Source organism: Vidua chalybeata, chromosome 5, assembly GCF_026979565.1.
Source record: "Vidua chalybeata isolate OUT-0048 chromosome 5, bVidCha1 merged haplotype, whole genome shotgun sequence".
In the NCBI taxonomy this organism is placed as follows: Eukaryota; Metazoa; Chordata; class Aves; order Passeriformes; family Viduidae; genus Vidua; species Vidua chalybeata.
Genome location: NC_071534.1, coordinates 52,382,751 through 52,407,424, shown reverse-complemented (window position 1 = coordinate 52,407,424; position 24,674 = coordinate 52,382,751). Strand labels below are relative to the sequence as shown.

Sequence of the window (24,674 nt, the reverse complement as noted above, 5' to 3'; positions counted from 1 at the left end):
ACTGGACAGTCTGGTATTTTGTGAATGGGTTTTCACTCTAGAACTTCTCGTATCCTAAGTCACAGAATATTTGCTTTATTTTATCTTGATGCAATTCCAACCATGCTTTAAATACAATAACAGATTAGGTTTTTTTGGCTCAAACAAAATTTTAAACATTTTTTCTGAGGTATTTTTTCCCCTCACTTGATAGCTTATTTTGTCACTCAGTAAAGGGTTCATGTAGGTCTGTCTAACAATGTCAGCTGTAAAATGTCCATCCTGCCTATGCTACAGAGAGTACTCCTTGCTCCTGCTTCTATCTGTAATTGTGAGTTTTTTTAAAACTGTATTCCTGATGAACATATTGAATCTTTCTATATGTTTTCAGCAAAAACTTCAGTGCCAGCTGAAGGTGCTCTTTCAGGAACCTTGTTAACAAAATAGAAACATTTCCTATATTTATTTAAGTATTTATCTGTCACTCAACCCACTATTTAGACCTTTTCATTAACATAAAGAGGTTCCATAATGAGCCTGTCTTTTAGTGCTATGAGTCTGTGGTTGGAGTAACGACTGGTCTGGGTTCATTCTGATGCACTGGTTCTGGAAGTGTGGTACAAAAATACACAACCTTGAGTACCAAATATCGGATAAAGCTGAATGATTTTATGAAGGAAGTAATTTCAGAACCAGACACTACATGCAGAAGTTTCCATCTCCTCTGTCTTGCAGTACTCCGCCTCCTTAGGTTTAAAAATAAATATATATTCTAGCAGAACAAGTGGAGGTTTGTGCTGAAATACTGACTTTAAAAATAGCAATATGTTCTGATAATGCGAGATATTTTTAATGAAATAAACCCAAGAGAAGCATGTATTACAAGGTGACTGGAAGAGATGCTTTGTGGTGCACCTACTCTTGGGCTGTGCAGAGGAAATATATGAATTTCTTCTCTGAACTCAAGTTTCTAGTGAACACCAGCTACTACAGTGGGGAACCTGGTAAATCAAGAATATATTGCATTAATTCAAACTTTTATGGTCATTTGGAAAAGGACAGCATTTTACTTCAAATGAAATCTCTGCACATAAGAAAAGTTCATTCAGGCTTTATAGCCCAGAGGCCTGTGCTTTTTTACTAAAATTCATTGATAAAAATGGAATTAATTTACATCATATGCTTTCTGCTTAGCTACACAGACTTAAAATGTTCTGTAAAAGGTAATGTTAATCAATATATAAAAAGCAGTGTGCCATGAATAAATTAGGCAGTATAATAGAAGCTTTTATTTCTTAGGTAACATTAAAAAAAGACTAAAAGGTCTTAAATTTTTAAAAAGAACACTTAAACATTTTATTTCTGTTTTATAGACAAGCAGTGGACACTTGCAGCTAAGAAACATACTTTTCAGGAAACCATGCAAGATGAGGCAAAGCAATTAATGCTTATGAAGGCTATAATGTTGAAAAATGCTAACTGCCAATTCATTTGATTTTCAGTCAGTTCCAGATAAAGTATTAGACTGATGATCTTGGGCTCACTGTAGCTTTATTGTTGTTAGAATTTAGATTGCAATAGCTGAATTCATCAGTATTTGTTGCATGAAGACTGACATTTGCTTTAATTTCTGGGCATTCTTTGGCTGTAAGGAATTAACCTGCAGCTGAGAAAGGGGAAAAAGTAGTGTTTCTTTCCTTCAGGAATATTTTTCCTTTGTCAGTGGTGCTTTCTTGTTCTCCATGTAGTGTTAAATAAGAGTAGTCCTATCTTTTATTGCCTTAGTGAATTTCTCCCTGCCTGGTTTGTATATACATGCATGGACTACTGAGTTCATTGTGGAACCATAAAGCAAATTGCCTCCATACCTATTTTAGGTCTACTCATTACTATTTTTAACCCGTAACTGGTTTTTTTTTTTTTTGTTTTTTTTTTTTTTCCTACTATGGCAATCAAAACAACAGGTAATTGTGTCTAGTTAGTAGTTCAAGCTTTTCTCTATAGTGTGGACCATATGAGAAATATCCCATGGGCCTGGATCAAATTGCACTGTAGTGTGAGTCAAGTTGTTCAGTTTGTGAATGACTCTGAGTTTGGCTCACTGGGCTGAAGCCCAGGCAGCTTTGTAACCTGTATGCCTAAAAAGAGCCAAGGGAGGGTGATGGGATTATCACATAAAACAGCACAGATTTTGTACGGCTTGGATTGAACCCTGAGCCAAATTCAAGCAAAACGAAATGTCAAGAGGCATGCAAAGTCCTCTGTGCTGTTCTCAATTGCAACAATTTTATTCATACCTATCAAATGTTTCATTTTCAACTGGTTCTAATACCAGATCACAGTGAGATAGTTTCACATTCAGTAAAAGGCTTTCCATTGTGAATCTTTTTCTCAGGTCTTCAAATAGCCATCATTTGAAGACTACTTCAACTTCTGTGAGCTTAGTGTTATCATGGAAAGAAATCATGTAACAAAATTAGTGTAAGATGCGGATTATCAATTTAAAGCATTATCAAAGTGAATTTTGAGTTTTGTTGCCACATGATATATAAAATTTTTGTGGTTTTGTCTGTACTTGTCTTCCATGTGTGACCATATTTTTGGTAGTAACCAGTCAGATCACTAAGGAAAAAGTAGATATTTACAGATGAGCCTGATGCCTGAATTTTCTGTCCAGGCAGTGATATAGGCACTTGTTCAGTGTGATCAATTTCATAGTAAGTAAAATTTTTGTAAAAAAAAGGATAAGGTAAATTGTACCCTAGGATGTCCACTGCTCTCCATAGCCTGTAACAGATGTATTAAGAGACTGGTTCAGATGCAATTGCCCACAGTGTACCTATCTAGTATCAGGTAAAATTACTTCTCCCTTTCTTCTCCTCAGAGGTTTAAAAATTTATTGAGGCACGTATAATTTTGTTAAGAGTTGAAATAAATAAATGCGTTCACTTGAGAATTAAAGTGTGGGCAATTTGGAGATATTTATAACAGTCAGTCAGGTGTTTAGATATGTGGGCTGAAATCCTCATCTTGTTAAAATCAGTGGGATCCCTCCAAATGTCACAACATTGTTCCTATTTAATGTGGTCCAAATGCAAGCAGAGAATAGAGAAAATAGACCTTGTTAATGTTAAATCTCAGCTCAAGTCAAACGTTGGAAAAGGAATGTTGGATGTTTAGCTGGTTTCCTAACATAACATGTTGTGCTCTTTTTACTTGAGAAATCAGCTACCTTTTCATAAAAATAATTTAGTTAGACATTATCTTGAAGGAGATTTAGATATATAGTTAGAACCCCCTCAAAGTGAATTCCATTGGAGAAATAATCAGTCTAACATCCAAATGAATTGAATGTGCTTGTACTGCATTGGATGAAGGGTGTACTTAAATTCAGGCACCCTGATTACTCCATTGTCATAAATGAGCCCTCTCCAGGAGTGAGAGTGTAAGTGGTTATTGCACTTCTGTAGGCTGGAGCAGAATAATAAAGTTGAACAGAATAATGCAGCAAAACAGAAAATAGAATGTGTTATGGATCAGGTCTGTTTCTGGGTGCCATGCAACATGAAAGTAAATATGAATTACTGTTCAGAATCTGAACACCAAGCTAAGTTTAGTTCCCCTGATTCGGCTCTTGCTCTGCTGGCATCATCAGTTTCCTGGCTTATAGTACAGTGCAGCCAGGTGTTCAAATTCACTGAAGGCCAGGATTTGCTAAGTTAGAGCACACTGAAAGTAAAACCTAGGTGATGTAACTGCTATTCAAAAGTAAGTACACTGTGTAACAGGTATAAAACTGCTGAAGTAAATGGTATTTCTCACTGTTTTTTAAAATTATTTTCTATTTTTTTTTTTCAGAAGTACCTCAGCTGTAGGGCAAAATACAAGGACATAAGCTACTGACCTCCTTTTAGCATCAGGACCAGACATACTACCCTACTCCTCACCATCAATTAACAGCAATTGAAAAACCGCCTCAGAAAAGCTGGTCAACCCATTCCATCAGTGGACATCTTTTGTAAAACACATTTTATGTACTTCTGCTGAGATCTTTTTTTCTACCTACCTACCGCATGGTTCTATATTACTTATTGGGCACTGATGGTAGCCTCCAGAAAGTGCAGCTTCAAATGGTCAGCCTCATCCTTTAGCAAGAAGAAAACCTGGATACTGGATAGCAACAACGTCTTCAGAGAAAATGGTATACGAAGGCAAACGATTGGTTTCCTGCCATTGTTTCTTCCTGTTAACAGCCAAGTTCTACTGGATACTCACTCTGATGCAAAGGACTCACGGCCAGGAATATGCCCACTCCATTCGACTGGATGGGGACATCATCTTGGGAGGACTGTTCCCCGTTCATGCAAAAGGGGATAGAGGGGTGCCTTGTGGGGAGCTCAAGAAGGAGAAGGGGATCCACAGACTAGAGGCAATGCTGTATGCAGTTGATCAAATTAATAAAGACCCTGATCTTCTTGCCAATATCACCTTAGGTGTCCGTATCCTTGATACGTGTTCCAGGGACACTTATGCATTGGAGCAGTCCCTAACATTTGTGCAAGCATTGATAGAAAAAGATGGTTCAGACGTGAAGTGTGCAAACGGTGACCCACCTATTTTCACTAAACCAGACAAGATATCAGGTGTGATAGGTGCTGCAGCAAGTTCTGTGTCCATTATGGTCGCAAATATTTTAAGACTCTTTAAGGTAAGTAACTTGTTTTTTTTTTTTTTTAATTTCAAGGACAATGAAATAAGTGGTTGTGTTGTCATACCTTCAAAAAAGAAAGGACACTTTTCACATTGAAAAATCTGAAATGACACTTTTCACATTGAAAAATCTGAAATTTTCACATTGAAAAATCTGAAATGCCCTTTCAAAGCAGAGGGAGGAAAAATACCTAAAAACAGTGTTTGCAGACCCTATTTTAAGGAACCAAGTGCCTCTCTTAAAGCTCTGAGCAATCTGTGCACATTATAACTCTTTAGAAATTCGTATCCTTACTTTTATACTACTCAAATTTGCTCCATGTTAAGCATTTATCCTCATCAAGACTATGTTAGGATTAATTTCTCAAATTTCCAGGAGAATTAAAAATAAGATTTTTAATACAAATAAATTTTTTTGAGGACCAGATAATTTCCTTACATAGAAAGATATGCCAGTAATAATCTAGTGCTACTGATGTGCATGTCTAGCCAAATGAAATGTACTGTAAAATCTTTGATTTTTTTGAAATTTTACCTCCTCCATATTTTCTGCAAGGTGATATTTTTTCTAGACTCTGTTATCACTTTGTGAGAGGTTATTTTTAGGCAACACTTCTGGTGGCATTTGTTTCCAAATACTTTATGAAGCTCAGACATTCTAGGCAATGGAAAAGGAAACCTGCCACTTGTAAATTTGCTAAGTTAGATGGGAAGATTAACACATTCTAATCAATAAACTTGGATGGAAATGATCAGGCAGCAGATATTTAATTTTTAATCCTTTGTAATGGCAAACAGATGATGGTAAGTTGAGCACTTTTTTCTATGTGCAGAACAATTGTAACTTATGTCTGAATCTATTACTGTCCTGCCACCCCACTGTTCCTTTCATCCATACAGAAATCTTGCCTTATTTCATACAACTTTACAATCACCAAAACCCACTTAAAGACCATTTCTTTGACTTTGGTGCAGAAGATTCTGGTAATGTTTAATATTGCTGTTATGTATTTTGAAAACTGTTGCACTTGTTTTCTAATTGCTGTAACTGAGATTGATTAGTAGTAAAGAAAGATTGGCCTTTTTTTTAATGGTTTCTCAGCAAAGTGCATTTCAGTCATTTGAATGGAGATTTTAGTCCTTCCTTTTGGCTCTCCCTCAAAGGAAATAATGATGGATTTACAGTTCAGTGGAGGAGCAAAGTGACTTCTGGGTTGTGGTCAGGTGTTCCTTCCAGTCTCAAAACTGATGCTCAGCTGCAGTTACTGCACAGGTTTGAGAGTAGTGGACTAGTTCTAGCCATGTTTTACTTGTGAAAATCAAGTACACAGAACTGAGCTAAACCTTAAAAAATGTTCTATATGGAGAACGCCTCTTGAGTTGTGCCTGATGGGGAGGTTTTTTCTGTCCTGGGAATCATCAGGCATGTTGCAGGAGGTGTCTATTTTTCAGTTCACATCCTTTTTTGAAGTTGTGTTATCCTATTAAATAATGCATATATATGAAATAATGATAGATGGAATGGTCAGTTTAATACCCATTGTAATGCAGGGCCATGTAGACTATGACTTACACCCAGTTTTGAGTTGAATAGGGTTCTATAGACTGATTTAAGAAACTAAGCCTGGTAAGACATGCATTAACTGTGAATTAAGAGCAGCAAGAAGGAAAGAGGCCTATGAATTGTCTAAGATAGCAGCAATTTGTCTTCTGAAACCTTGACAGCTACCTCCTGATTTACATTATGCAATAAGATTGCAAATAACATTCTACTGCAGTCTTAATCAATAGAGGGTCATGTGATATCCCCTCTGGGGAAAGATCTTATTTACCCATTTAATTGATGTAACACAGCTGCTGGCAAAAGGAGGAGACATCTCTTTTAGTTTTAAATATAGATCCTGTACAAATATTCTTAATAATGAAAAAAAAAAAAAAAGATAAATTATACCCTTTAATGTCTGGTGATGGACCAGCATGCAAAGTCTGTTTTTACACTTTCCTCTCCAAAGTGAATCTCTTCATGAATAAAGGCTTCTGGATAAGGCTCTGGGTTAGAAGCACAGTAGAAACCACTCACAGTGGTTATAGTCAAGAGGATTAGGAAATTAGAGGGTCATTTTCCAGAAACTTAGATGTATAATCCAGTTTGGGTTGTATTTGGACCAAAGACATAGGCTAAAATTCTCAGCTGATGCATCCCCACAACTTTGTAGCTGAGGACCTGGACCTTGGCCTGTGCTCATAGGGGCTCCAGGCATGAATTTGTGTTTACTGTACCTTGGTATATGTCAAGGTAGGACCCTCAGCTGGGGTAAATGTCTGTTCTTGCATTGAAGTCAGCAATCACCATCATGCAAATGCCTGTTTCCATTTTATCCAGGATGAGTGTGATTCTTCCATATTTCTGTTTAACAGTACTATTTAGAAAGCTGAACCTGTAATTTGAAGTTCAGTATTGCTTTAATACCTGCTCTGAAGTTCCTAAATGTCAGGACTACATATTTTTGAGAACATTATTGTCTGGCGAAATTTTAATTTGTAATGAAATTGTGAGAAGTATATTATATCTCTCAGTGTGAATACACAAAGATAATCTAAGAAGTGCTCTCTCTCAGCAGCTTGAACTTTTATGCTGCTATTTTTCTTTTTCTTGCAATTTTTTTTTCTTTTATTGATTTTATGACAGAAAACATACAGGTCAATAGTTCTATCTGATGATCTGGTGGATAGCACAAACTGATAGTAAATGTATTCTTCTATCTAAGTGTTTCCATGAGAAGAGGGGAGGGAGGCCACCACAGAAAATGACCCCTATCTATAGCCTTTCTCCTGATCAAATGGCTTGCCTTGAATTCTTCTCTCTCCTTTTTCGTTCTGTGAATTTTGAGGTGCCTTGCTGCTTAACAGCTGATTTTCTGTTGGTCTTACCCTTAGTAGGTCCAAAACATTAAGGCACAAATTTGGACAGACTAAATTTCACCTGCTGATGGTTTTAGACTTTCCAGAGGCATACAGGAATAACTGGAGCATACAATTATGTGAAAGTGGACCTGTTATTCCTTGAATATCATCAGGTTGTTAGTTTTTGCTATAATTTTAAATTGTTTTTATCAGGAAACATCAGGAGTGGGTTGCTTCACAAAGACAACACAGACAAGAGACTGTAGACTGGTAGGATCTTTTGAGGAACTGGCTGTCTCAGTTAAGCAGCTCTCACTAACACAAAGGAAACCTTCCTATTGACTCAATCTGTCAAAATATTACTCTCACATCCATCCTTGTATTTGTTTTACAGAAATTCTGTTTTCCTTTAGGGTGCTTAGGCATGACTAGATGGGAACTTTTATCTGTTTTGTGTGATACTTATGAGTATCTGGGTTGTTTCCCAGGCCCCCCAGACTTGGCCTGGAGGAAACAAGAGACTATGTAACTTAGCTCACTTCATGTGTTATGTTCCCTGTATTAAAATCTTCTACTTGTTTAATGTCTGAATAACTTATGTCAGTGGTTAAAATCTGCTGGAAAAAGGGGGGTGTTTGTTTCTGCTTGTGTCCTCACATCTAAACTCCACATGCTATTTCTGCACTCCTTGGTACACTCCATCTGTCACCTTCACACATCTTCTAGCCGGTGTCTCACTAGGAGCAGCCTAGGGAAGACGGTTTGCATGCAAATTGAGATGGGTGGACGGTATGCTTGTGAATTGTGATCTCAAGCTTTTATGCATATATTTATGTACATGTGTATAAAGCAAAATATTCATTGACAGCTTTGTTCCTTCCTTGCCTTACTTTGCCTTGCCTGGCCTTTCCTTGTCTTGCCTTCTATTTCACCAGTCTCCCAAGGTTAAATTACTTATTTCCTCTTTTTGGTCAAATTTCCTTTTTGCTGCAGAGCCTAATCCACTTTAATAGGTGCTGTCTGAAGGGACTAATATTCACTTCATGCACATTTGCCTTATACATTTCATACATGTACAAGTACATGAACAGAAGTACAAGTGCAAATGACATTACAGAGTAACACTTTCAACTTTATGACGACCATCCAAAATTCAAGGGATAGTGTCTTTCAGTAAATCTAGAAGTGAATATATTAGTTCCTGTAGCATTTTGCTTATCCACTTTGATTGTTTCATTGCCTCATTTTGGGTTTTAGTGTATATCTTTGCCTGGTAGCTTTGCACAGCTACTAGGGCTATACTTGGATGATGCTATTTTTATGCTTAGTTGCAGGTCTTTTTATGTTTGACTGCCATTTGGCACTTTTGCTGCCTTGTGTTCTAGACCTGCACAGAGCAGCAGACAACAGAAATGAGGGCATTATCATAGTACAGAGGCTTATCTCACTGAACTTCATAAATGCTGGGCTTTGAATTTAAATTATGGCAATGGAGTGCATCTCATGAAAGGAATATGATGTAAATAAAATGTGATAACATTTTATCACCTAATTTCAGAGACCACAAACATATTTTTATGAGGTAACCTGGGGCATACACAGATCCTGATCTAGACTCTATATCTACAGGAATATTTGCACCTGATGAGCATTACAGACTTCAAAGGCTCTAGGAAGATGCAGGAGTCAGTCTGTTCCATGTGTGACTGCAGGCCCTTTCCATAATGGAAAAGCTGTATTATGTACTTTAAAGAAGTAAAGAAGAGGCTCAAGAATTTTATCCAAAATATTGGCATTCATTAATAAAAAAATGTGCTGCACTGATTAAAATATATCCATTTTCTGTTCACTGTGTTCTGCTACATGTGTCAATATTTTCCACCGCATACCATTTGAAATGTGTAATAGGACGACTTTTTTTTTCCTGGTGGTTAAAACATATGTGGAAAATTTTGTGCGAAGTGTGAAGAAAAATTGTTGTATGTAGGGAGAAGATGACTAAAACATTTTGAAATAGGTTTTAATCTTAAGAACATATTTATTTTACTTTTGTTCTAGATTAATATTCACATTTCTGAATAATTTTTAACTATAAAATAAACCAATACATCCCATTTGATTTTACAGTGCTTTTTTGTAGCTTAGTACATGCGTGTATCTGTTTAGTGCATGAGCATCTTGTCTTGTTATTAGCTGGAAAATACCTTTATTGTAATTATATTTTTTTTCATAATTGAGCTTGTTTTACATAGAGGAAATGTTCATCTCTCTTTATATTTCCATGGCAGTAGACACTTGATTATGCAGAAAACCCCTTTTAACTTAACCATGATTTTTCTGTCATTACCAGGTTAAATGTGTGTGGTCAAGAGAGGTAAATACCAGGTCAACACCAAGATAAAATTATAGGTGCAAGAGGCACTTTGCTAGCATCAATAATGAAACATTTGCCAAATTTTTTAGTTGCAGCCAGAGGAAATAATAGGTTTTCAGATTCTGTGAAAACTGCTAGCACTGATTAGCATCAAATTTTATTTGTGCTAAGCTGCTTGAGGCAAGAGAGTACAGAACCAACTTGATGCATTGATTCATTATTTTACAGTATATTAGTTTCTTAAATACTCCTCTAAAAGTTTAAGAATTTTGGTTTCTCACATTCCTAGATGGAACTATAACCCATGGTTAGAGCAAAAGGGTAATCTGCTTTTCTGTGTTATTTTCATTTGTTTGTCATTAGTTTGCTACAAGGCTTGAGAAGCATCTTCTGACCTTTTTATTCTTCTCTTTTGTCATTTTGATTTGCTTGTGTTTAAGCATTTCACAGGAACAATCAGAAGCTTGATTAACATTAGTTAAATGTTTGAGATGTCTCCCCTGCTTTTGTAGGCATGTTGAAACTGTCTAAAATGTTGAGGGTTTTGCATCATTCCATAAGTACAATACATGAACACCTTACAAAGAGAGTGTAGCTGTTAAAGGCCAACAATCAGATTTTCTTTCTACTTCCCTGAGGGCAGGGAATATATATATATATATCTATATATATCTACACATGTTTCTCTCAAATGAAGGAAACTGCATATGCAGAGAAAATGATTTCACCCTTTCATGGCTGACACAGATAATCCACGGCCATATCGCATACTCCTTTATTCCCCCAACTCATGGGTCTGCATGCAAATTACCAGGAGGGAATGGTTCCTGACCCATGGTGACTTCTGAAGCCTGTCAGAAAATTGGAAGACTTGGCTGGCACAGGTCATGGCCGAGTTATGGACTGTCCTGACAGTCTGACAGTGAAGGCAGCTGAGCTGTTGCTGAGAGATGTGCTCTGAAATAATGTGATTTACCAGCACAGACATTGCTGCTGATCTCTCAGTACAGAGCTCTGCTGATACGTCACACGGAAGAGAAGCCAAGACACTGCAAGGATCATTGATGCTTTTTCAGTGCTTGACTACAGCAATGTAAATTTTATTAGCTACAATGAGAACCAAATTAAGACGACTTTTCCTTCCTGGTGTTTAATTGTTTCAGTACAGTAGCAGTTGAGCAATGTGAATAGTTCTGCACTCTGACTGTCATCAGAAACCAGGCACTATTGTGTTACAGCCGAATAGTAGATTTTGTGTGTTTGCTTATTTCCATTCTCATTATTTCCCCTAAAGCATATTGTGCTTTTAAGATTAAACTGGTTTAGAGTGCTTCAATGTATATCCTTGTGCTTCCTAGCATTTATCAGAGAAAAGTAGTCATCAGAACAAAAGTCTTACTGGAGGACACAAATTCCACAGGAATGAATTAAATAGCCAAGAGCAAAATACTCCTCTGGGCTGGAATCTGTATGTACTCCCAGTACATATGAATGTACTCCCAAGATACTATGTCCCCTATCTTTCTGACAGGACAATTAAGCATTTAAGTGAGGCCTTAAATTAGGAGGCTGTTGGCCCTTGGCTGTCTGTGTCCTCAATAGAACAAATAAAATTCTTTCAGAAGAGGACTGGATCAGGTCTATGAATGTGGATGCATCTTTCTTGTTTACAGAAAGATCATGGGTTGTTACATGCTTGTACTTGCATCAGATAGAACCTCTTCTCACTGGAAGGCTTTGGAAACCTTTGATGGAAGTGATAGGAGGTTTTATAAGATTTCAAACACTCACAAGAGTGGTGCCAGTTTCTTAAAATCATTCCTCACTTTCCTTTGGAGAGAGTTTTACTCATCTGTTTTTCTCATTCTTTTCCAACACATTTATTTCTTTCTCTAGGTTAATTAAGAAGAGCTACATTTTGACTGCTGTTGCTAGTATATTTCAAGAGGCTATTTAATTCCATAGTCTTCAAAGAAAATTTTTTTTTCAGACATGCTGAATAAGCAAGACTGACTGAGTCTCAGTTTCTGCAGGTTGTGAGGATGAATGTGTCAGCAGGAGGAAGATCTGTAAATTAGGAAACTTATGAGAGGGATCTATCTATGGGGATAACAGGGAAAAAAGGAAATGCTTGTTGAAAGATTGCACTCTAAAGGGACAAGGGTCTCTATCTTTTTCTGCCTCCCTGTAGGATTTCTGGTCTGGCACTTCAGCTAGATACTGGGCTCTAATTCTTCTCTGAAGTAAAATATTTCTGATTGCAATGCTGAGATATTCCATGGTATTGTGAGATATCTCTTCCTACTGTATTTCTTTTACAAATTGAGGCTGTAGGACACAAGCAAAAGTGATTTCTCTGAGCTGGAATAATTAATCTTTTGAGTTTTGGCTTAAGTTTTTTTTTCACTAAAGGTGCCTCCAGCATTTAGTTATGTAGCAATGGTATTTGTAGAGGCAGAATCTCCATTCCTTCTTCACTAGTGCATTTTGTACATAGCTCTTCTAGAAACTGGAAAGTAGCAAAAGTATGATAGCCCATTTTGGGTATCATTCTATGAAAAGTGCCTAACAATTTCCATAAGATTTTTACTTTGAGAGTTGCTCTGTTACATTTAGAATGCCACTGCAATTGTCTTCCAGGCAGGGCATGATTTTGTTAAGGAACTTCATAGCATTACAGGAACACTGATCCCCTAAAGTAATAGTTATTCAGATAAAATTTCTTTGTTTTTTGCTTGCAAAGTGCTGTGAAATATTAAGGTCTTAGTGAAAACTTATGACCACAGTTTTACTTTATGCAATTCATTGGAGCAGCTATCGATCCTACAATGATTCTCTAGGCCTGACGCTTCAGAAACGAAGCCCAGGAAATTAACTGAAGAGAGGACTGGTTTTCTTGCCATTCTGGATTCTTCTCCAGGTACCCTGTGTATGCTTTTGTTTTATGAGTAGTGCTGAAACACAGAAAGTGTCCTAGAAGAGCTGACTTCCTTGAGGGCTGCCATCTAGACAAGAACTTACCAGTCTAGAGGGGGTGTGGTATGAATGTAGGTGAGGTTGCAGGAGGTCTCCAGACTGACCTGCCTATTTGGATCATATATGTAAATGGACTATTAAATAAAGTGGAGCATGTTGAAATTCAGCACTATATTAGCACTATTGGCTAATAATAGAAGGGAGAGAATATATAGCATATACATGTGTGCTTTTGTAAAGGATGTTTGCTATGTTATTATATTACTGTAAATACATTGGCTGTGAACCACATAGTCCAAACAACCTTTCAAGACAGGGCTGTGGGAGAAGAGAATATATCTTGGCAATCTGAGACAGGAACAAATTTATCATTAGGAGCAGCATAAAAAAACCTAGGGAATTCAGACTGTGCTCACTGCTATGATGTCTGGGACCAAACCAAAACCACAGAAAGAGACAAATAGGCTGTCAGGGCTGATATCATACACTGAATAGAAAGTGCAAAGGCCTTGGAATCCCAAGACTGTGGATGTCTTGCTGCAGGGGCGTGACTTGTTTTAGGATTCAAATTTCTGGCTTCTTCTGTGTTCATGAGATGCAGACAAGTAGTGTACATAGCTATGTTTTTCTATAGCTGACTGGCTAGGACCTACTTGTTGAATTCTGTTTACTCAAAAGGGAAACAGAATCTGATTTTTGTGCGACTTCTAGTGACGAAGTGAGGATTCTTCATTAAGTGAGGAAGGATCCTTGAGAGAACAATGAATTCCAGGGGAGCCAGTGAATTATACTACTCTTAAACTGAATTTATCCAGAGGCAAATAATGTCCTATGTCCATTAAAATATTGTGTCATCACTGTTAGTAGGCTTTGTATTTGAGTGGGGCTTGTCCAGCAGGCACATAGAGAAAGTGAACATGGGTCCTCTATTGCTTTATGTAATTTTTAGCTGTGATCATGTTGATGCACTATTGGTAGCAGTCTGAAAATAGATAGGAATATGTTCAATTAAAAGAAATTTTTCTTTTTTTAATATGGGACAATAGTGATCTTAGCTGGCAATTTAATCTCCACAGACATGCCTCTCCAAATAATAATTTTATAATATGGATAAACTACAAACCTAAAACTCCAAATTCCACTCATAAAGAGGAGTTAGTAGAGCACAGACATTTATAGGTAGAGCTAGGATAGAGCTAGGATATTGTTTCAAGAATTAAAATATGGGCTGATTATTAGAAAAAAAAATATTGCCAAGAAGTACTCTCTTATATGTTGTCTAAAGTTTCATCCAGTTGTGTATGATGAGAAAAGTGCCAAATTTCCTACTTCCTAGCTTTCTGAAAATTAGATTGGATAGAAATACAAAAATACACATTTTTATACAGTAGGAAAATGATCTAGGTAAAGTAGCTGGTGTTTTCCACTCCTAAATTTGATGGTTCTGCTTGCCATCTTTTGCACAACAAAGCACAGGATTTAAAAGTTACCAGCTGCTATATTTGCTTTCCAAAGTGTGAAGAAAACATGTATTGTCCTGAGGATTAAAGGGCTGATTCTCTTTGTGCTCAGTTCAGGCTGAACTGAAGTGTTTGTAATGAAAGTAAAAGCATGAAACATGAGAGAAAAATAATGTGTTTGTGTCTTCTTTGTTGGATAGGATTTGATGATGCCCTTAGAAAGTTTTAAGTGTAAGCATTTGTCTTATTAACTAGCATTTCTTTTGTGCATGTTGCAAACACTTCCACTTGCAAATCCTAAGTGCACTCGGAGCTTTTGTTTCAACCCACTGGGAACTGTTTTGCCAAATATCATCTGAACAACAAAAACTCATAATCTGTGAGCTACTTCACATCTCCAGTACTAACCAAACAGCCTTTTGGAAACTAGATGTGTAGGATATTAGAGACTGTAAAGAAAAAAATAATATTTCTAGTGCTAGTTTTGGTGACTGGCATAAGACAGGAAGATAGCTGTGCTGTATATGGGAGCGTGAAAAGATTGCAGTTGGAACAGATGCTGAGAGTGCCCTGTGATTCAAGGTATGATTTCCTGACATTCCTGCCAAGTTTCAAAGCTTATGGGTTTTTTCCCCCTCTCCTTTTTTTCTATTTTAGGGCTGAATAGCAAAGAACTTGTGCTTTGGGAATGAAGATTCACCATTCTAGTTATACCTATTTTGTTGTGTGTTTGCAGGCACACCAAATAATTCTGGCCTAAGGGAAAGAATGAGAGTAAAGATTTAAAAAGCTGATGATAATGCAGGGTATTTTTGGTATGGATCACATAATCACTTGGCTCAATGGCAAGCTGCAGAGCTTTGTGTGAGTGTGACAGACTTCTCTTGCTGTGTGTTAGTGCTGGTAGTGCTCGTTGAAGCCTTACGTCCTTTGTCTTGCTTCAGTACAGTTTTTCTCTGTGACCTTGGGCAAGTCACACAGCAGCGAATCCTCAGCCTGAGGGATGAAGCCTGTGGAGCTGAGTGCCCCGGGGCTCTGGAGGGCTGATGTCTGGGCTCACTGCCCTCCTTCCCTGGATAGAGCACTTCTGTGGCTGAAGGCTTTGTGAATATAAAGGCTCCTTGATAATCAGATATAAGAGTAAGGGGTGGGGGCATATAAGTACTTCAGATAGCTGGTCCTTAACGAGGGATTCCTTGTATCCTCTTACATAGTTCTCTCCCCTGGGTTTTGCAATGAAAGGAGATTTTCCAACTCGCAGTATGATTTAAATATGCAAGTCATCAGTCTCAGGAGCAAGTGGTGAAGCCTGCCTGACCTGTAATCAGAGGCTGTACATCCCCCTTAGGAAACCATGACAGTCAAAGAAACAGAGCTCCAGAGTCAGGAAAAGGTATCTGGATTATTGCCCAATAATACTAAAATTGTTAAAATTCATATCTGCAACCTATATTAGGGTGATTGGGAACAAATGAATGTTTGTAATTTTTATGACAAAGCATGAATTTAAGTAGTGTGGGATTAAAGAAAATTAAGATAAGTGTGTGCAAATGTATGTTCTACTAAGCTGAGACGACTTCTTGTGTTCTTAAATGTTTGAGAAGACAAACAACCAAAACAGTTTTGTAAAAGACTTTCTAGCTGAACATTATGCCAGTATGTTTCTTGGTGTCTCAGGAACCGTTTTTTTCCCCTCCATTTTTCATGATTATTTCATTACAAGTTTGTTTGCTTATCTCTAATTTGAGTAAAGATCCCTAAGAATAGGCAACTTCTGGCAGCTCTGTGGTGAATAACTGCCTCATCTATTTACCAGGACCTAAGAGGAGATTCCACACCTTTTAGAAAAGGTGATTCCTAATTTTAAATTGCCTCCTTTTCAGTTGTTTTACCCAAAGCATGAATACAGTATTGTGAGCAAGGCTCTGCAAATAAAGCTGAACTGAAAATAAACATTCATTTTATTCTGTACCAAAATGATCATGTTTTCCTGAAACTTGAGGGCTTCTTTTTTTAAGTTGGGTTTTCTTTTTTTTTTTTTTTTTTTTTTTTTTTTATTTGTTTGTTTTCTTTCTATTTTGGAGATTTAGAATGCAAAATAAGTGATAGGTTTGAAATGTCAGTCTTGGGTACAATTCATTAAGTGCTGGTGCCCCTCTTATGCCACTGTTTACTCATGACTTAAATGAGATTCTTGGGCAAATTCTTTTGGATTCAGAGAAGGAAATAAAATAAAACTTAGGAGATGGCATAGCTCAATGCCAGTGCCCACAGACACAGACAAGACTGCTGTATAGTAAAATTATGAGTTCTGGACACAGAGGGTGAGAACTCTGCAGAAACAGGGCTGCCTGGGCATGCTGTATGCAATGAACTTTCACCCTGTGACTTTTCTTTTTGCCAGAACAGGTCTTTTCTCACCAGTCTGCTGTCTGCAGGACTTTCCCTGGCAAGCTCTAATCTCAGAGCTGTTAAAACAGGTCTCTAATGGTGCATCTTCTTGAAAACTCTTGCTTGCTCTTCTACCTCTAGACAGCTGGATGCATGTGAAGGTTGCTGTTGCCAGATGCTGTCTATTCACTGATGATAAGCTTTCACAATGGGAAAATTTTACTTCATCCATGCTAAAATTCATTAAATGTTCATTAGAGTAATGATTTGAACTTAGCTATTCCCATTCCTCACTGAATACTGGACTATTCAGTGAATTACTCTCAGGTGGGTCCAATGGAAGTTTAATTGTTTGTGAAAACATGAACAGCTTTAGCAGGAGAGACTTTCATGTCCAAATCCCCTATAACTCAATGGTTAGTTGTTCCCAGCTGAGTACTTTAACAACCAGGCTGTTAAGTATAATTCAGGCAGCTACTGCAGCCTCATTTTTCCTTTTGGAACATACTTGGGCATTGAGAGTACAAAAAAAAATATGACAGACACATGATGACAGAGACCAGAACCAAAGGAGAACCTTTTAAGAAGTCCTGATAAATGCCATGGGGAGACCTAAGAGTAAAGCACATTTGAATATGAAACATTCCTTTATATGCTTTAGCCATGGTTTGCTAAGGTTTTTCTTAAAGACTAAGCTTGAAAGTCTTGGCCAGAGCAGTAACACAAAATTCATCTTCAGCTGCTTAGCTGAACATAGATCTCCAGCACAGACCCTTGGATTTGTATGAATGACTGAATTGTCCCACGTGAGTCTGAAGTGAAGTAGACTTCTGGAAGTGCCTATGTATATTTGCTAGTCATAGATGGAGATGCAGGGATTTTCAAAGACTGGGAGTTTCTAACCACCTCCTGCCATACAGCATTGACCATCTCAGTTCTGAATTGTCTAAATGCCAGGCAGCTCTTTCAGTATTTAGGGCTGATATCTCTGCAGTGCAAAAGCCTTGCCATAACCTGTCTTATTTACTTACTCCCGTAAAATGTAGATGGTTTTTGTTCTTGGCATACAGGCTTGTAATTACTTTTGATTTGTTTTACATGTAGGACTTTATAGAAGGAGTGTAGAAATTTTTGTTTTGAATAGACAACATTGGAGGACACTCCCACAGCAGCTATTGACAGTGATATTTGTCATTCTTTCATTCTTCAGACTGTTGCGAATATTTTAGTTACTACAGTTATTTAGGCAGACTGATTCATAATAATAAATAATGTATTTAATTTCCCAGTTCCCATTTGCAGCAGCGCTCCAGATTCCTCCCTGTAAGACACTACAGACCATTCAAATATTAAAACACATAGAAAATGAATCAAAAAAAATAATGCAAAATAGTCCAGTTATTGGTCTTATTTTTCTATGAGGGAACATTTTTTTTTCCTGAATCTAACATACTAGTCTTTCGAAACAGTGATGTGGCATTTCTTAACTGAAGGCTCAGGATGTGGAGAGGTCAGAAGGAGGCAAGGGCAGCAGCATACAGCCAATATTTCTGCAAGTCCTAATTAAATAATACAGCAGTAGAATTTATTTGGGACATTTTTCAGATCCACTGACTGAAAAATAATGAAGTTATGGAGTTGGATGTCTATATGAATCTTCCTGATTTTATTAAAAGATTCTGTTCTAAACACAAATGGGGAAAAAAGTGAAAAAACATTATACACATACTTATTCCCACTTTGTAAGAGCTGAATTCTGCTCTATCTGCAGCATGTCACATGCCAAGGAGAGCAAAAAATGATGGCAGGAGCCTGAGAACTGAGTGCAGGCAGTGCTCTGCAGTGCCAGCTGCCACCCCTGGGCACTGCACCAGGGCACCTGAGGAGATGAGAAATGCAATATCACTAGATTGAAGTTGCTATACATTTGGACAAGTAGAGATGCCCTATGCCTCAAACCACCTTATGCACACGCTAATATTAACATCAAATGGGGTCCTTGCTTTGATTTACAAAAGCAGCCGTGATCTCATAGATGTGTGATCTTCGATGTGCTGGAGCAGCCTACCCTTAGCCAACGAGTTAAAAATCACCCACCCTGCCTACAGTGGCAGGTTGTCCTTTGTGCCAGGAAAGCCTGCGGCAGCCGGGCTCTGGCTTTGCAGGATGCACATCTCAGTACCCTGGGCCAAGGGCTCTCTTGTGGGTATAAGCTCAGTTTCAATCCCCTGCAGTGGGAATGTCTGAAGCTGGTGTAAGGACATGAAGTGACTCACTGAAATTTAGTGCAAACTGATATGTGATGTTTGCTCTTCCTTTGGTTACTGCTGGAAAGCATTACAGAACGGTGTCAATTAAGAAGCATTTATTGTTACCTTAGGAAAAAGTGAAAGGAATACTTAGGTCTTTTCTTCACATGGGCCAGTGTAGCACTTTGGCATGAATGGTGATCATAGGAATGACTTAAAATTTTCTCTAACAAACCTTGATAATAATACTGCAAATTGCAAAATGCAGCTACAGACCTGTCCTAGAAAATTTTAAGAGCATTTAATATATTCTTAAGCAAAGGATTATCAAGTAGGCATCAGTAGAAAAGCAAAGTTAGTAAAATTCTGCTGCTGATATAACGGAAAGTTACATTACTTCCATGCATCCTTGATCATTTTGCAGTGCTACATGTGGGGTTTCTTTTTAAAATGATTTAACTGGCTGCAAATGATGTCTGAACTGGCCATCTATCACTGCACAGTTTGTCTGCAGTGCTTAGGAATTTAACACACAGAATGACAAGTGTAATTACATGCTTGTGAAACATGTGCCATAATTTATGGATATTAAGCAAGTATAAACAAGAGATCAAATCCTAGTGTAAGCAGTCATCCAAGAAATCATCTTGACATTTATTTCATTAAAATCTTTCTTTCAGTATGACAGTCAGAATACCTGAGTTGCACTCACAGCACATCTGCAGATACTTTCCAATTATTGCATGTTTGCAAAGCAAAGGATCAGATACATGCAGGCAACTAACATTTAATTTTCGGTTACATTTCGCACACATAGGAGTTTATCATGCTTATTATTATCCCTTATTGTTATCATTGTCATCAATATTATTTCTCTTATTATTAATCTCCCACAGGTGATTAATATACAGGACTTAAATAGCAACTGCCCTTTTCACCTGTTTACACTGTGTGTTAACATTCACTGTAACTTAAATTAGAAAACTGAGTAAAAAAGGCTCAAACCCTAGAGAGCTGGTGGTTTGTTCACTTGAGATCCTGCTAGGAAGAGAAGCAGAAAAAGAGGAGTGAGACGTGCTGGGTGAGATGTCCCCAAAAGATTGGTGCTGTATATGTTAGGCATACTCACAGGTGTGAGCATGGGAGCAGGCTGGGCACTCAGGCTCCCAGCTTGGGTCTTCCACACCCTCTAGCTCACTGCAGTGCTTAGAAGGCAGTGGGGTTGCTAATATTGTGTGGATTGTAAAATTGATTTTTATTTCCTGTTGTCAGGAAATGTCTTTATCTGCCTTATCCCTCCTGCTAAGTGGTGCTTTATTTCATGAGCACTGCCAGGGAACTTGAATAAGCCAATATTTTGAAAAGGAGGGAAAAAGAAGGCAAATCTGGCAAGCAGTCCCTGCCAGGGGCAAAATAACATAACGGATATAAACCAGTGTTAATGTACAGTGAAGTATCTTGAATGCCAGCCCACATGGAGGGATGGAAATTAGGTCTTGCCAAATAAACTTGAATGTCTTTTTAGCAAGACTTTGAGATGTAAAGATAACAGCATTGACTTCTGTAAATCTCAAAATCACATGTCATTCTGTGAGGTACCTTAAGCATACTTTATTTAAGATCATCATAATTATATATTCAATATTTTCAATTTTATTTCTTTACATTGATAGTAAATTAGGTGGCTTGGGGTTTATCTGGATAAGCTTATGCTCAGGGATGGGAAGGAAAGTCCATAGGGAAAAGTCCTTCTCAGCTAGCTACTGCTGATGTTGCTGTTATGCCAATGCCTGTTTCTGTTAAGGAAATATTTTCTTGCCAGGTTGCCAGTGCTCCTCTACAGCCACTCTGGGCATTCCTTTCCTGATTATGAGCCAGAAACTGAAGGGTTGTTGCAGCCAGTTTTCTTTGAACCTTTTTACTTATCCAGTTTGTTTCTAAGGTTTTCAAGGAATATCTGTGAGACATAAAAAGAGCATACTGGTGGGAGCTGAAATCTCTGTATTAGCCAGAAGGTCTCTGATGGCCTTCAAATGAGATGAGTGATTGGAAGGAAGAAGGCGAGAACATGTGAAAGGCAAGAAAATGAGACTGTGTCAGGGAGGAAACCTACAGAGAAAGTTACAGCAAATATACCTGGTCTCTGTTGGTTATGCTATCTTACATTCCTGCTGTCAGCTTAGCAAGATGATACCAGTTGTATCATTTGAATGCATTGTTTTCCTGATACTTCAGTCATCCAAGCTGTTTCAAGGTATGCATACTGAGACAAAAGAAATATAATTTGTGGGTCAAGATTATTCATGTTATGTATCCTGCAATATAAATTCTGTCTCTATAACTAAAACCAGAAGTAATTTAGCAAATACTGACTTGATCCAGAATTTGTTGCTAAAATTGTCCTGTAGCAAGTCTTATCAAAATCACAATGATTTATCATGAGAGTAGGAGAACAGCTACTGCTTAGTTTGTGATTTAATGCTAATGATCGGTAGTACATGCAAAGTTGTAAAAGGGTAGTCTGGAAGAATATGTGAAAATTAGTCATAGAATCACAGAGTATATTCTTGAAATTCAATGGGTAGGAGGCAAAATTGTCACGGCCCGGTACTGTCAGGGCACTGCTATTGCAGCAGGAGGCTGAGAATGGAAGACACATCTGTTTCAGGCTGCAACCACCATGTGAGCAATACTAACTTACTACTGCAATATTGTGGCCTGCAGGGTCCTGAGCCAGAGGACTATTTAAAAGATTAATTGGCTGGAAAGCATTCGGACTTGAAATCTATCTCTGCTGCTTGACTTTCAGATAGATAAAGTCTCAGGCTTCTTCTCACATGAAATGTCTTTTGAGGCTGGAAACAATACATTTCCCCAAACAGACAGAAAGTATGCTTGTTTATAATTTATAATTGTTTGTTAGGCTTGGACAGATGTACTAGGTGTCAGAAAGTTATTTGTCCTGAAATTTTCTACATTTATTCAATGTTTTCAAGAATACAGTTATTCCTGAAAAGGGTATTAGCATCGCATTTGATTATTCATTTCACCTGGGAGGTTTCTGGTACATGCAGGGTGATGGGAAGCTAGAAGATTGTTTGCAAAAATCATAGTCCCTCTGCAACTTTCTTTTGCAAGGGAACGACTACTATTAATGCGGCTGTCTTAGTCCGTTCTCCGCAAGATAATAATATCAGCCCTTTTCCAGAACCATGAACCTTATTGGAACAAACAAAATTTGCTTTGGGAATCCCTATCTTTAACAGGGCCTACTCATTATTCTTTAGCTGTTCTCCTAAAAGCTGTTGGGCTTTAAAGTACTTTGCATCACTCTGGAATTGGCTGCAGAGCAATCGAGCATGGTGTAATTTGCCATCAGGCTCATTACTTTTTCGGCTCTTCGAGATCTTTCTCAGCTACACCTGTGGTATGCCTCAGTAATGTTTTTAAGAAGTCCATGACGTGAGTCCTGAATTCATCTGTATGTGCCACAGTTTGGGTCTCACTGTGACCAAGAGCATGATGGTGATCCAGTGATTGTGCTCAGAACATCATCCTGTGTTTCAGAAGACTCAGAGGCACTGGTGTATGATAGGCTTTTATATCTCTTTTGTTCAGCTAAAACAATGTTTAGGCTTCATGTCAATAAACATCGAGGCTGTTAGGTAAAGAGGAGATTGGTCACAGACAAGCATTCCTGTGTGCTGGGGGACCTGCTTTTGCTCTTGCACAAATCTTGTCAGTCAGAAATTTCCAGACTTGCTGTTTCTGACACACAGGTTTTTTTTTCCCTTTTCAGTTCAAAAAAGTAAAGAAGATAGGAATTAAATTTGAAGAAAAAAGTCAAATACATACTGTAGTATCCATTGAAATTCTCTCCTGCACTGTTTACTAAGAAAGCACAAAGCACTGTTCTGTTTAACTTTTCTCATAAGCCAAGGAAACACATAAATCTTCATTATCTCTGTACCAACCTTTCCTATCTCTGATCTTCTGTATGGCTTTTAATGTTTGCTTGCTTCATAGGACCCATTTGAATAGCTTGAGTAGCAGAACCTCACATGTGATTTATTTCTTTAAGTTTTAAAAATGAACCAAACAAGTACTGTCTGTTTAGTTTGCTCATGGAAATTTATACATGAATGGAAAAGAGAAATTTCAATGTACATGACTAATAAATTAGCAGTCTGTGGTCCAGAAAGAAATGGAAAATTGCAGCATTAAATCAATTTTATGTGATAACATAACAAAACAACAGATTGTTTGGGGTACTTGAGGTAACCACCTTTCCCTGATAATATATGATTTTCAGTAGCACTGAGCAACACATTCTTCATCAAGTTTATAGTGAAAATTTCTGACAGTGGCAGGTGAGGAATTAGTTTTGAGGATGATGTCCTTCTGGTGGCTCATGCTGAGAATGATATTATTTATATTAACTGGCAAAATAGCCTGGCAGCGCACAGGCAATTACCTCAATTTTATGTTTAGTGCTCTTCTCATAAATCTGTGTAATGATGGCATCTCTGTTATGAGCTTACATTAACTTACTGGTTACAGTAATTCTATTGAAACAAGTAAATGTCCACTCCGTGATGAAGGTAGTACAATTATGGTATTCCAAATAAATAATGTCTTGAGCTATATATATAAGAAGAACAGATCAGGGCTTTATGAAAGGAAACATTAATTGCACAATTAGGTAGAGCTTTGGTAGTGATTTTCTTTCTGTGAATTTTGTTCTCCGTAAGGATTTTTTTTCTCAAGAAGGCAAAGTGTTAATTGTTAATTTCTTTTTTTGGCTGCATCCTTTTCTCCAAAGTGGTGTTTAAAGTCATTAATGGAAGTGAAGCAAAATGCAGTATATGTCCCCTTGGGATTACCAAATCCCCTTTTATTCCCCGTAATAGCTTAGTCTGAGATGATCTGTTGAGGTGCAAAGGCAGAAGATGTGCTGATTATCTTGCATTTTCGTGAGGTATTCATTACTGACCACTACCAAAAAAATACCTCTGGTTTGTCCCAATGTGCTACTGTAAGAGGAACTGCAGATCTTTTGTGAGTGATTTGTGTTTGGTATGAAGCTGAAATGTATGAGAGTTGGTATCCAAAGTGTTAGACCAAGTAGTTACTGGAGTCACACTTCAAGCAAAATTAACTTTGTACTTTGTCGGTCAATACATGTGTTCTTTTCTTACAATATATTGAAATAGTTCCTTGGGCATCATGGCAAGATTGGAAATGGGTATCTTTGTATCCTTTCAAATATTCCCATATTAGTTAATAGAGAGGAACTTTAGCTTCAGTTGTCTTAGGGGAGAAGTTAAGTTCCAAAAATATTTTCTTCTTCCATGAACATGAGAAATTTATCTTAATGTGCTGACCTTGACTGTGCACACTTAAAGAAGATCCATTAAAGTAAAATTAGCTTATGAATTACCCAATCTGATAGACTACCTGACCTGCTAAGTACCTGCAAAAAATTAATTCAGGTATTTTTTGTCCAGAGTGCTTTATTATCTGGTGATGAGTGCTTCATTATCTGGTAACTGCTTGGCCTGAGCCGTCAAAAGATTTTAACAGAAAACTTTAGAAAAATTCAGAAATCATCAATGGCAGGCATTTGACCTA

At 37.6% G+C, this 24,674-nt stretch overlaps 2 protein-coding genes across 6 annotated transcripts in view; both read left to right on the top strand.

Moving 5' to 3' along the window:
• ZNF800 (zinc finger protein 800) overlaps positions 1-3,916 on the top strand; it is a 52,940-nt gene extending 49,024 nt beyond the window's left edge. For 3 of the 4 annotated variants that reach the window (XM_053942645.1, XM_053942644.1, XM_053942643.1), the window contains exon 7: positions 3,838-3,881. In XM_053942645.1, coding sequence (XP_053798620.1) covers positions 3,838-3,874 — 37 coding nt within the window. In that variant the 3' untranslated portion in view covers positions 3,875-3,881. Of the gene's footprint in view, positions 1-3,837 lie in introns of all 4 variants that reach the window. The other variant, XM_053942649.1, reaches the window with a different exon arrangement.
• A 248-nt stretch (positions 3,917-4,164) lies between these two features.
• GRM8 (glutamate metabotropic receptor 8) overlaps positions 4,165-24,674 on the top strand; it is a 304,196-nt gene continuing 283,686 nt past the window's right edge. For both annotated transcript variants that reach the window (XM_053942640.1, XM_053942642.1), the window contains exon 1: positions 4,165-4,687. In XM_053942640.1, the coding sequence (XP_053798615.1) occupies positions 4,178-4,687 (510 nt within the window). In that variant the 5' untranslated portion in view covers positions 4,165-4,177. The remainder of the gene's footprint in view (positions 4,688-24,674) is intronic.